The sequence below is a fragment of the Caenorhabditis briggsae genome, assembly GCF_000004555.2.
Source record: "Caenorhabditis briggsae complete genome, chrIV, whole genome shotgun sequence".
NCBI classification, from domain to species: domain Eukaryota; kingdom Metazoa; phylum Nematoda; class Chromadorea; order Rhabditida; family Rhabditidae; genus Caenorhabditis; species Caenorhabditis briggsae.
The window spans coordinates 5,122,112-5,134,489 of record NC_013487.2 but is presented as its reverse complement, the minus strand read 5'-3'; the positions used below and the strand labels follow the sequence as shown (position 1 = coordinate 5,134,489).

The window sequence follows — 12,378 nt, the reverse complement described above, 5'->3', positions numbered from 1 at the left end:
ACAAAAACATTTTGAAATCTTTAAAAGACATCTGAGAAAACACCGAAAATCAATACAAATTCGAATTTCGCGCGCTTTTACCGGCAGTTGGCCTAGAAAACTCACACCTGGCCGCTAGGCCACCGGTTCCCACTTTGACTTTTCGATTAATAATATAAAATTTTTCACCGCACACCACCTTTAAATGAAGTGAATTTTTTTCATTAAACTGTGCGCCTTCAATACCCGTAGTTAAAATATTTCATTGTTCATTTTTGCCTATTTTTCACTGAATCTTAATCTATTGAAATATTATGAAAAATAGAAAAAAATCAGCAAAAAAACTAGGAAAACGAACAAAAAATAAAAATTATGGCTACGGTATTAAAGGCGCATAATAGTTTAGCGTAATAAATATCCTAATAATTTCAGTTTAAGGACAGCCAAGCCATTCTCGGCGACATGTTCAAGAGAATAGGCAAACTTCATCGCGAACGTCCGGCTCTCGCCTAATCGAATTCCGATATATGAAATGCTTGGTTTTTATTACTATTTTCTGCCATTCCAATAAAGTTTTATTTAATCCTAAAAACAAAAAAAAAACAAGGAAACCTAAATAAACAACTAATAAATTACGCAACGATACAATTCTCAATAATATGATCTAGTCGATCCTCCATATGTTGTTCCTGTAGTCGATCGATCATTGAAACCAGAGATTCGCCAGCCGATAGGAATTCCTCGACGCCCGTTATCGCCATTCCGATTCGATGGTCCGTCACTTTGTCGTGTTGGAAATTGTATGTCCGGATTTTCTCGGCACGCGCTTTTGAGCCAACTTGAAGTTTTCGCCGAGAGACTATCTTTTCGAGCATTGCGTCCACTTGACGTTGCATCAGAATTGCAGCAAGACGTTTGTAAGCAATCTGGAAGAAGAAAATTATGAATTGCGAAGAAAAAAAAGATTTTGGATTAAAAAAAGAAAATATTTCGATCGTTAGAACCACTAAATTGGGGGTTCTGGGTTATTTTAAAACGGTGGCCTGACTTTTGCAACTAGGGTTTTCTAGGCCATCATCTTTTTTGCGGTAGAAATTGCCTAACATGATTCTCGTGTGTTTTCTAGGCGATTTACTATGGTGGCCTAGAAAACTCAACTTTGAGAAGTAAGGCCACCAGGTTAAAACCATCTAAAAAGCCCACCAGGTGAATGCCAGGTGGTCATTTCCAACTCAAAAAAGTGGTGGCCTTCGAAACTCAATTTGCGAAAGTTAGGCCACCACGTTAAAATGACCTAGGAATCTCGGCTCTAGTATGAAATTCTGGTCCTTAGAAAATTCTGGTCCTTAGAAAAATTCTGGTCCTTTAAAAAAATTCTGGTCCCTAAAAGGTGTTCTTGCAAATGTATTTTTTCGTCTGAAAATTTCTTTAAATGCTTGAATTTCGTCATTTCAATGTGTTTTTAAAAGATTTCGACAGTAGACTTCAAACTTCTCTTTATTCGGAAGATCATGAATTGGTGAGAACGTTTGCCAATTGGTCCGCGTCCTATCTTCAAAACCGAAATCAAGAAAATAGAAAATATTTACATTTCGACTCTTTATGATTTAACGGGAGTTTTAAGAATAGGTGGGAGTCTGAGGATAGACAGGGGTTTTCAAAATTTTAGTGGGTTTCAAGAATAGACGGGGGTTCTGAAAGTTTATTATGGCCATGTTTGGGGAAATCTCCAAATCCAAAAAGTGTTAAATCTTCAGTCTGTGAGGTGGTACACATGGGCGGCAATCTACTTTTGTGGGGTGGTACACATGTGCGTTCTACTTTTCAAAGCACAGCTCAGAAAACTTTCTTTGAGATGACGAATTTCTAAATCACCGAATATTTGATCTTCTGTACTTATGATAATTTAGAGTTTTTCAATAATTACAACTTGCAATCACGGATTCTCAAAATTTTTGAAATGCTGACTTACTCAAGTCTAGGTTTAAGAATCTTCGGGTCTCAGAATCGCATCATTAATCAACTAAAATAAGTTAAGCAGGACGCTGTAGCATTTTTTTGACGCTGGGGGTTCCCCCAATGTTGTAGATACCTTGCTTCTTAAAGCAAACTGGCCGCGAATGAAAAGACCCAGTTAGGAGTTTAAGGAACGTGGAGAGCCGTCCAGCCAAAGCGGCTTGGGACTAACTTGACTTTGATTAAAAAACGCAAAATCCTATGTTGCAGGAAAAGTCAAGTAAGACCTGAGCCGTTTCAGCTGGACGGTTCTTTTTCACTCTTCCTTAATTTCCTGATTTTGCCCTTTCATTATTGAGTATTCGGAGTTACGCAACGCCACCGGGAGGAAAAATAATTAAACGCTGTTGATGAGAAAAAAACTGGATTGTAGGAGTACTTTGAGTCGCAACCAGCTGGCTTTTTGAGGATTGTTATCCAAAAGTTTCCTGAATGTTTGCAACTTGTTGTGGGCCATAACGGTGCACACTGTCAATCTTGGATTAATCTTGTTTTTGCGTTACTCACTAATTAAAATATGGACAGAACGTCTACCATCGAAATCTTTCAAAAACACACTGAAATGATGAAATTTTAGGATTTTAAGAAATTTTCCGACGAAAAAATACATTTACAGGAACACCTTTTATTTATTTTTTTTTCCTAAGGACCAGAATTTCATACTAGAGCCGGGATCTCACCAGGCAAATAACAGGTCATTTTTAGCCTATAAAAATTGGTGGCCTAGAAAATTCAACTCGAAAAAGTTAGGTCATCATTTTAAAATGTCCTAGAAAACCCACCAGGTAAATATCAGGACAATTCTAGGCAATTTCAACATGGTGGCCTAACTTTTGCAAATTGTGAGTTCTCTAGGTCACCACCTGTTTTGGCCAATAAACTGAACAACATGATTCTCGTGTTTTCTAGGCCAGTTACTATGGTGGCCTAGAAAACCTAACAGATGAATATTAGGTCCTCTCTAGATCATTTTGAGGTGGTGGCCTAACTTTCGCAAGTTGGGTTTTTCTAGGCCATCAACTTTTTTTGTACCAGAAATAGTCTCATATTTATCTGTTGTGGTTCCTAAGCAATTTCAATACTGTGACCTAACTTTTGCAAGTTGAGTTTTCTAGGCCATCAACTTTTTTGGACCAGAAATAGTCTCATATTCATCTGGTGTGCTTTCTAAGCAATTTCAATATTGTGGCCTAACTTTTGCAAAGTGAGTGTTCTAGGCTACCATGTTAAAATGACCTAGGAAATCAACACACGAAAAATATGCTAGAAAAAATCCTACCTGAATATTCAGATGTTGAAATCGCTCATCCATACAATGCACGGCAATTCCTGTCTCCTTATGTGTCATTCGAACCGCAGTCGACCGTTTATTCACATTCTGACCACCGGGTCCACTCGCTCGCATCGCTTCAATTTTCACCGAATCACTGGGAACCACCACGGAAACTTCTTCGGGTTCCGGCAGCACTGAGATACTCGCTGTGGATGTGTGCATTCGAGAATCGTTCACTGGAACCCGTTGGACACGATGAACACCCGCTTCGAATCGCATTTTTGAGTAGACGTTCTCACCAGAGACAGCGATCAGAGCACTTCGAACACCTCCAAGGGGGACGCTGTCCACCTGAAATATTGGATTTTTCGTTGCTTTGTAGACCATGATGGTCTAGAAAATGCATGTTGCTAAAGTTAGGCCACTACTTAAAAATTAACTAGAAAACAAGCCAGTTGGATATCAGGTCATTTCTAGGTCATTTTAACGTGGTGGCCTAACTTTCGCAAGTTGAGTTTTCTAGGCCACCAACTTTTATGGTCTAAAAACGGCTTGACGAGCTCCTGGTGTGTTTTCTAGGTCATTTCGAAGAGGTGGCCTAATTTTTGCAAGTTTATTTTTCTAGGCCACCATGGTAAAATCGCCGAAGAACGTTTAAACATGCTCCTGGTGTGTTTTCTAGACCATTTTGACAAGGTGGTCTAACTTTTGCGTGTTGCGATTTCTAGGCCACCATGCTGAATGACCTAGAATTGAGTGACATTCACCTGGTGTGTTTTCTAAATCATTTTGAAGCGGTGAAAACACACCAGGAAACAGACCAGGTGAATACAACTCAATTCTAGGTCATTCCAGCCTGGTGGTCTAGAAAACTCTATTTGCAAGAGTTAGGCAAGCTCTTAAGTACCTGTAATGGATCCCATTTCCACGAATTCGTCGCCGCCAACTTCTGGTACATATCCAAGAGTTCTCCAGTGAAGAGCATCGCTTCCTGACCTCCAGCACCACTGCTCAATTCGATTTGACATTTTGACAAAACATCCAAGTTTGTTAAAGGAACAACTCTTGCTGCCAACTCTTTCAGTCCCGTTTCCAATGTCTCCTTCAAAGATTCCACGTCAGCTTCCGCTAATTTTCGCATCTCTTCTGTTTCATTCGGATCCTTAATTATCGAATTCAACTGAGCTAGCTCGAATCGTGTATCCGAAACCACACTAGACTGTTTTGCAATCGCTTCCCAATAACTGATTTGTTCGGGAGCGGCGGTGGCGTTTCCAGCTTGGCATTGTGCCAGACGTTCGGTGACGGTTTTCAGGAATTTCTCGCCGTTTTCAGAAGTTAGAAGAGACGATGTTGTGGAGGAGGAGGATGGGAAGCATTGTTGAAGGGAGGATAGGCGGGAGAGTCGGAGGAGAAGTTGATGGTGTCGGAGGAGCATCTGAGACGAAGAATAGTTATTATTCTAGTACTGATCTCGAAAATCGCTTCTCGTCCATTTCTGAAAATATCTGGAATATTCTCGAATCTTTTTTTTTTTGAATTCCCGCCATAACTGAAAATTCCGAGAAATTGGCGATTTTTTTGAGAGAAAAATGTATGTTTTCTTTGATTTTTTTTCAAAAATTTTTAGACCTTTTTAAGGTTTTCACCTATTTTCGAAGATTCTTTCTCGGTTTTTACGGTTTTTCTTGTCTGAAATTTGATGGAACGACGGTTTTCGAGAGGATTACTGTAGATTAATGAAGAAACCTATTTTTCTTTTGTAGTTTTTTTTTGAGATCTGCATTTTGACGTGATTGTGTTAAAAAAACTACAAAATAGAAGATTTACAGTAATCTACAGTAATCTTCGCGAACACTATCCTGTAAAATTTCAGACAAAAAATCCGGAAAAATCGAAAAAGATTTATCAAAAATAGCTGAAAAACCTAAAAAAGGTGTAAAAATTTCGCTAAAAATCCTAATAACAAATCATATTTTCTCTCGCAAAATTCGCTAATTTTCGGAGTTTTCAGTTTTGGCGGGTATTCAAAAAAAGATTCGAGAACATTCCAGAAGTTTCCAGAAATGGACGAGGAGCTATTTTTCGAGATTATGCCGATTTCATTGAATTTTTTCTTTGTTTCTATGTATATGAATCTACAAATTTTTCTACACAGGGTCTGCCTATTTTTCTTGATTTTTCAAAAGTTTTTATGATATTTTCGATGCAAAAGCACAAAACTGAACGACAGCAATGAAAACATTCGACAAATCGAGAGAAAAAAAATGAGCCAAAGATAATTAGTCTCGAAAAATTTAAAACCTTTAAAGGCGCATGGAATTCAAGGGCACAAGAAAACGAGTTCGCTGCTGGACCGACGATGCGCCTTTAAATGAATTTTCGGGTCATTCCTGTCGAACAAGAATCATATTAGAAAATTAATATTTTTTTTGTAATTTTCCAGGCTTTAAAGTTTCAAGCTTTTCTCCTTTCTCTTCTTCAAAAAACAATTTTCCCTCCCTCCCCCAAACAAGTCATAGCTAAACAGTAAAGTTGCAAATATTTGAAAACTGTGTATGTGTGTTTGTGCCGCCCGCTTCACTATTCCGCAAACATTCGAATATTTACATCGCTTTTTTGTGCTGCTCCTCATGGCACAGAAATAACCCACCACCCTCTTCAAATCCCACACTATTTCTAGCCAGGTGATGAACTGGTATCGGTACTTAGTACTTACTGGAAGAAAGTTAGGGCGTGGGGAAGTATAAAAGTAGCTTGGAAGTGGGTGAATTTTAACTAAAATGACTCAAATCTCGTGGATTTTTGTGTTGCTTTGTGTTCTTGCACCGACTGCATTGGCTGCTATCCAATGTTGGGTGGGTCAGGAGACGATTTCGAACGGAAGACGTCTGCCAACAGAGATCGGGGGACCTTATCAGTCGGGTAGGTTACCAATTCAACTTTCTCGTAATGAAGACTAAAATCTGTCAAATTTGAGCTCAATTATCTCGGTTCCTATAGGAATCAAAAATCTGTCAACTGATAAAATACCTACCATATTATCACTGATAGTTTATCAGTTGAAAAATTTTCGACATCTCTCACAGGAATTGAGATTTTATAAAATTGAACTCAAAGTTGATGGTTTGCTTGGGCTCCTATAAGAGGATATACCGTAGTTCGAGCCGATTTTATAGAAAATGAAAGAAGAAAATTCTAAAATCTTCCGGAGGAAATACAATATTTAAACAGTTTTTTTTACGAAAAAAGGATAAATTGTAGAAAATTCCATCCCCGATTTTGATAAACTTGCAGTCCAATGCAACGACGCCGACTATTGTTTCAACAGCTATGTGAAACGACACAAGCAAGGCGACGACAGTTATACGATTACGAAGAGTTGCGGAGAGACCGGAAAGTGCTTTGTGAGTTTTTTTTTGGATTTTGAAGAATTCGGAACAGATGTTCTTAGTTTCTCAGTTTCGCTAGAAAAAATTCCGGAAATAAACATAGAAATTAGTCGAAATCGAGCTGCAGCTTCAAATGGCGGATTTTTGAATGAAATCTCTAATTTTCCAAATTACTGTATTTTTAAAGGCGCGTGATGAAGATGTTTGCTTGGCGTTTCGAGTGGAAAAGTATTATTTTTTCACAATTTTCCGACTTTTTTTTAAATTGGAAAAATTGTGTTTTTAAGCAAAAATTACGGAAAAAAACGTTCAATTAGCCGAAATGAGATGTAGTTTCAGTTAGGCAAAAGTCAGAAAAATCTCGAATTTCGCACAAAATAAACCAAAAATCTCAAAATTTTCGAGACAAAAATATACTGTATTCTTAAAGGTGCATGATAAAAATTTGTTCTTCGTGTTTCGACTGGAAAACATTTTTAGTATGAATTTCGCTTTTCTTTTAAAAAATACCGAAAAAAGCCTTTCGGAACGTTTCAGAATTTCGAAAATTCCAATAAAAGCTGAAACAATTTCACCAAATTCTAAATTTAGGCTGAAAATCAAACGAATAAAAATCGGCTAATTGTCCTAAAATTATCCAAAAATCATCTAGTTTTCAGGAAGACGGCTGCCGCGGTCCGGGCGACGAGAAGAACTGCTGTTGCAGTGACAACTTGTGCAATTCCAGCAACGGTCTGATCTATCCATCAGCCGGAATTTTGATCATTTTGTCGCTAGTTTTCAGGCCCTAACTGATAAAAATCGACTACATCTTCTGTATATACGGGTCCCAATCTGCGCATATTTTTTCTCTATTTTTTATCTCAATGAAATTTTAAGCCATGACATTTTTCGAATAAAAAGACTTACAGAATTCCCCCTATTGCCTCTGAAAATGACAAATTTTGAGCATAAAAGAGACGCCTCCTGGATAAGAAAAAAAATACAAAAATCGATAGCAATTACAAGGAAAATTGGAAAAGTAATTAACATAAAATCTGGTTTATTACAGAGAAAAAAGGAAAGAAAGAAACAGAAAAGCTATACAGACTGCGAAGAAAAAAACAATTTTTTGATCGTAAGGGAAGGTTCGGTATAAGGCAGTTATTGAGATGTTCGTGGCGGGGGTGGATGGGAAATTCGAGAAAATCGGGGTGATAATTGATAGTGATAAGCGAATTAGTGAGGAGCAGACAGAAACTAGATTGCATTTTTTTCGAAAGTGTTAGGGGACAGAATTTTTTTGGTCAGGACAGAGTGGTCAGAAAAAACAGAATTTCAGAAAATAAAAAAAATCAATTATGAGACGAAATCCTTGGAAACCATTCTCGAAACGATGTGATCGGAGAGTCCTTCCTCGGCAAATGCCGGGTTTCCGACTTGATAAACCTTCTTGATAAGGCTGACATTTGCAAATTTCGGCAGTCCAGACATCATTGGTTCTGGTGTTCCCTTGATTTTCTTCGCCAATTTCTTCATTTCACTTCCAGATTTGTCGTCGAAAATGGCGGCGATTAGAGCAGTCGAGTGTTCGGCGATTCCGAATGTTACCAAGGAGTCGCTGATCTAAAAATGTGCAAAATTGAATACCGTAAAACCTGGATTAGCAGGGCCGGCCATTTTTTCGAAATTTTCCATTGAAAAACTCGTCAAATTTTCGTTCAAAATTCATGTAAAATCGATCAATTTCACCAAAATTGAGCCATTTTCACTGAAAACGTAAAGAAATGTTCAACTTTAAACAACACATTTTGATGGGAGCCTTTCTATTACAGGGGGAGCCCTCTATTAGAGGTTTTACGGTACTTTGTGTATTTGGCAATTCTGTTTTTTGAAAATCCCGTGCCAGGAAATGGGCGGAGTTTGCTCAAGCCGATAACCGTGCGGCGATTGCGTTTTGACCATGTGATAAGCTCCGCCCATCTTCCATGAATCATGACCTGTCCTCGAGTGGTTTTTGTCATTTTGAATGTATTTTCGCTGATTTAGGCGGCGCTCCTGGCGTTTTTGATGGTTTTGCGTCTATTTTCAGGTTAATTGGCGTTTATTATCGCTAATTAACCCTAATTAATCAAGCTCATCAGCATTTTGAGCTTTTTCAGTCAGTTTTTTTAGAGATTCTTTCCGGAAACCCTATATTACTTTTGTCCAAGATCCATTCAAGTTAAGAGCGGATAGTTCGTTAAACTTTTTCTTAAGGGTGCAAGAGCGAACTACAGCACCTTTTGAGTTTGTGTTCATAATTTTTCGACGTTTACTACCGCTTTTCGATGATTTTCATCATTTTAATACGTTTTTCATCGAAAAAATGGAAAAAAAGTCGCATATTTGAAAAAATATGCTGAAAAATACGCTTATCTTTTGATGTTTCTGCGCTAATTAACACTAATAAAACAATTGACTTAATCAGCAAATTGAGCTTTTTGAGGTCAATTGTTTGAGAAATTCTCTTTCTTTTCTCCATCTCCACACAAAATCCCTTACATTTCTGCTTGGCGATAGCGAGTAGACGAGCTCCGCCGACAAACTCCTGCAACTCATTCGATTATGAGCCGACTGATGAACAGCACGATTCGCGGCGGCGAGAAGTACAAATGGTTCGAGTACGAGCTCCGCACGAATCAACGCCGCATCGATTTTTCCCTCTTTCAGTAGTTGTGAGAGTTCCGCCTGAAAATTTAGCGAATTTCCGAAATTTTACTCATTCCAAGACTTACCGCGTTTTTTACATCTTTAAACAGACACACTCTGCACGTTTTCCGTTGCGTAAAGTCGTATGGGTCGGGTTGCAGCTCGTAGAGGTGTGAGTGTTTCATCTGTAGGAATAAATAATTTTTCAGACAAAAATACCAGGTAAAAGGAGCGAAAATGACAGCGATTCCGCAATTTTTGCAACTAATACACCGTAAACATGTTGTTTTCGACATGAAAAGTCATCGGAAACACATGAAAGCAACGTAACTTTAGACGAGAACGAAAGGGAAAGTGTAAAAAAAAAGAAAAAAAGAATCACGAGAAGTGCGCCAGGTGTTGCTGCTCGCGAGATGCGCGAAGCCGGATGGTTAGCGCAGTTCTCGTTTTTGGCGGTTGTTCAAATAGCCTGACGATGTACCGAAAAATGGGTTTTCTGCGTAATTTTTTGTCTTTTTTCGCTATGTTTTTTGAATCGATTTGCGTTGAAATTGTTCAGTAAGCTAAAACACACATTTCAAGAGCAAATGCAACTAGCTTAGACGAAAAACGAGAAGGGAGATACACGATTTAGATTTTTCGAAAAAAGTTTCGAAATTTCTTCTATTCTCAATTATAGTTTTAAAAAAAGCTACTTTTAGTGCACAGCCTGCCGAAACGCGATCGCGCCAAAAAGCCGCCATCAGATGGTGCGGCGGAGCGCGCCTGTATTTTCAGTGTTAAATTTCAGAGATTTTTTTCAGATGAACGCGAACGTAAATTGACAACACAAATTGACCGTCAGCAAGCGCGCTCCGTTGAACAACTTTTCCGGCGCGATATTCAAATTAAAGTTTTTCGGTCAAAAACTATTTCGGCTCAAATTTCTGTCAGAATTTCAAATAAAAACAGCAAAAAAGCACAAAATAACAGGAAATATGCAAAATCACTCCTCTTGGAAAGTTTAAAACATTTTTACTCACCAATAATTGTTACTTGACAAGTTTTTCATCGCCAATGCTTTTTTACAATATTTTCTGGTCTTTTTTGTCACATTGTTGTAAAAAAAATGGTCGTGTTAATGGAAAATCGATTGAAAAGGGAAAATCCACAGAAACTCTAAAATTCTGCATCGCCGAATTTTTGAATTTAGTGTTTTCTGCATTCCTATATTCCTATGTTTCTGAATTTCCGAAGTTCCGATTGATTTTCTGAGATTTAGAAGTTCCAGGGTTCCTGAATGTATGAAGTTTCGAATTTCAGCATCTCTAAAATTCGAAATTTCGGGAATTCGAAGACCCAAAAACTATGAAGTTCAGAAACTCGAAAAATCAGATAATGACAAATGCGGACATTAGGATTCAAAAACTCAGAAAAAATTGCAAAAAAAGCAATAAAAGTAAATTTTAGAGTTTCAAATTAACGAATTTCTTCGCACAAAATTTTGACAATTACTCTTTGACTCCACATTTTCTTTGACTACAATGTCTCTTTGACTACACTATTTCGTTTTATAGTTCTTTTTGACTGAACTTTTTGGAATTTTCGATTTTTTCTCATATTATAGGCTTAGGCTATTATGCTTGTCTGAGAAAAATAGGTTAGAGAGTATTTTTTGCAGTCTGAATACGGTAGCGATATCGAAGCGGAGAGCCTAAATAGCACACAAACGGTGGAGACGCAGACACTTTTTCTCTGCGCCTCAACCTTTTTTTTCTCAGACAAGCATAATAAAACACCTGTTTTCCGACAAACCGTTTCAGCTTAAGCCTTTGATTTGAACAATAACTAACCAGTCGGTTTGCGCCCCTTCGGGGCTGAACCTCCTGGCCCTCGGTTACAGTACCCGTAATCTTATTAAAATGTTTCAACACTTTTATAAAGAGCCTCAAAATCGGAAATTGTGAAATTCAGTATTTAATTCAAATTTTAAGATACCATATTCCCTCTAATAGAAATCCATGGACGTCTATTGTCCAACTTCTTTGTCAGGGTGGACTTCTATTAGAGGGTGGGCTTCTATTTTTCGAATCACCTTGTGGGGTGGTTTTAGAGGAAATACAATATTCAGAATTTACAGAACACCAGCTAAAAATTTTGAAGTTCGAAAACTTCAATTCGGAAGATCTTGTTAGAGGTTTTTCGAATTTCGAAATTCTGAGTTTAATACTGGAATTAAAACTGTGAATAGAGACCATTACCTTCAAAGTTGGAATAATTGCCTGAAACTTTCAGAAATTGTTTAGAACGAAATAACGAAGCAAAAAAATATTACTGTGTGCAAAGCAGACCGTTTCGCAGGCGCCAGAGCTTACACAAAGTTTGGGCGCTAAAATTATTCCCCACCCTGTAATTCCGGGTTTCTGACATTCTTTTTTTCGAAATCTAGGCTACCACCTCAAAACGGGCTAAATGTACCACCAAATGAGTATCAGGGCATCTCTAGGTCATTTTAACAAGGTGACCTAGAAAACTCAAGTGTTGCAAAAGTTAGACCACCACGTCAAAAATATCCTAGAAAACACATCGGAGAATGTTTGGCCATTTCTAGGCCATCCGCTACGGTGGCCTAGAAAATTCTGATGTCGAAAATTAGGTCATCACGCTGAAAATTCCTTTCCTCGTAATCTCTCGAGATTCCTCGTAATCTCTCGAGATGTTTACGAGAGATCTCGAGGGATCTCGAGGAATCTCTCGCATGCTTTCGAGAAACACACACTGGTCTTAACACCTCCTTTTGCGCACCAAATTTTTTAAAGCATAGGCGGGGACCCCATGGAAATTTTTTTCAACAAATGAAAAAATATTTTCCAGATTGTGTAGAAATATACAAAAATACGATTTAAATTCATAAAACTATTAAAAACTCTCATTAAGCCTTTCAATAATGCACTGGAAAAGTAAAAAGTCCGTATTTTCAGAGCTCGTGAAAAAAGGACTTCAGTTTTGTAAACAGCGTGTTCAGAAGTATCTGAATTGCAAATGAATTCAAGCTCTGAAAATTTTCTT

At 37.9% G+C, this 12,378-nt stretch overlaps 4 protein-coding genes across 4 annotated transcripts in view; 2 read left to right on the top strand and 2 right to left on the bottom strand.

The window, feature by feature from the left end:
• The window catches only part of Cbr-gpa-18, a gene marked incomplete at both ends in the record, with an annotated part of 2,745 nt that extends 2,329 nt beyond the window's left edge, over nucleotides 1-416 (top strand). The window contains one exon of the mRNA XM_045235257.1: nucleotides 412-416. Coding sequence (XP_045096957.1) covers nucleotides 412-416 — 5 coding nt within the window. The remainder of the gene's footprint in view (nucleotides 1-411) is intronic.
• Nucleotides 417-611: 195 nt separating this feature from the next.
• CBG20109 lies at nucleotides 612-4,706 on the bottom strand (the record flags this gene model as incomplete). Its single annotated transcript, XM_002633956.1, has 3 exons — nucleotides 612-905; nucleotides 3,275-3,619; nucleotides 4,176-4,706. 3 exons carry the CDS (start codon nucleotides 4,704-4,706, stop codon nucleotides 612-614), a joined length of 1,170 nt encoding a protein of 389 aa, XP_002634002.1.
• A 1,345-nt stretch (nucleotides 4,707-6,051) lies between these two features.
• On the top strand, nucleotides 6,052-7,451 carry CBG20110 (the record flags this gene model as incomplete). Its single annotated transcript, XM_002633957.1, has 3 exons — nucleotides 6,052-6,193; nucleotides 6,566-6,675; nucleotides 7,320-7,451. 3 exons carry the CDS (start codon nucleotides 6,052-6,054, stop codon nucleotides 7,449-7,451), a joined length of 384 nt encoding a protein of 127 aa, XP_002634003.1.
• Nucleotides 7,452-7,998: 547 nt separating this feature from the next.
• CBG20111 lies at nucleotides 7,999-9,515 on the bottom strand (the record flags this gene model as incomplete). Its single annotated transcript, XM_002633958.1, has 3 exons — nucleotides 7,999-8,265; nucleotides 9,184-9,369; nucleotides 9,417-9,515. The coding sequence occupies 3 exons, from the start codon at nucleotides 9,513-9,515 to the stop codon at nucleotides 7,999-8,001; spliced, it is 552 nt and encodes a 183-aa protein (XP_002634004.1).
• Nucleotides 9,516-12,378: the final 2,863 nt, after the last annotated feature.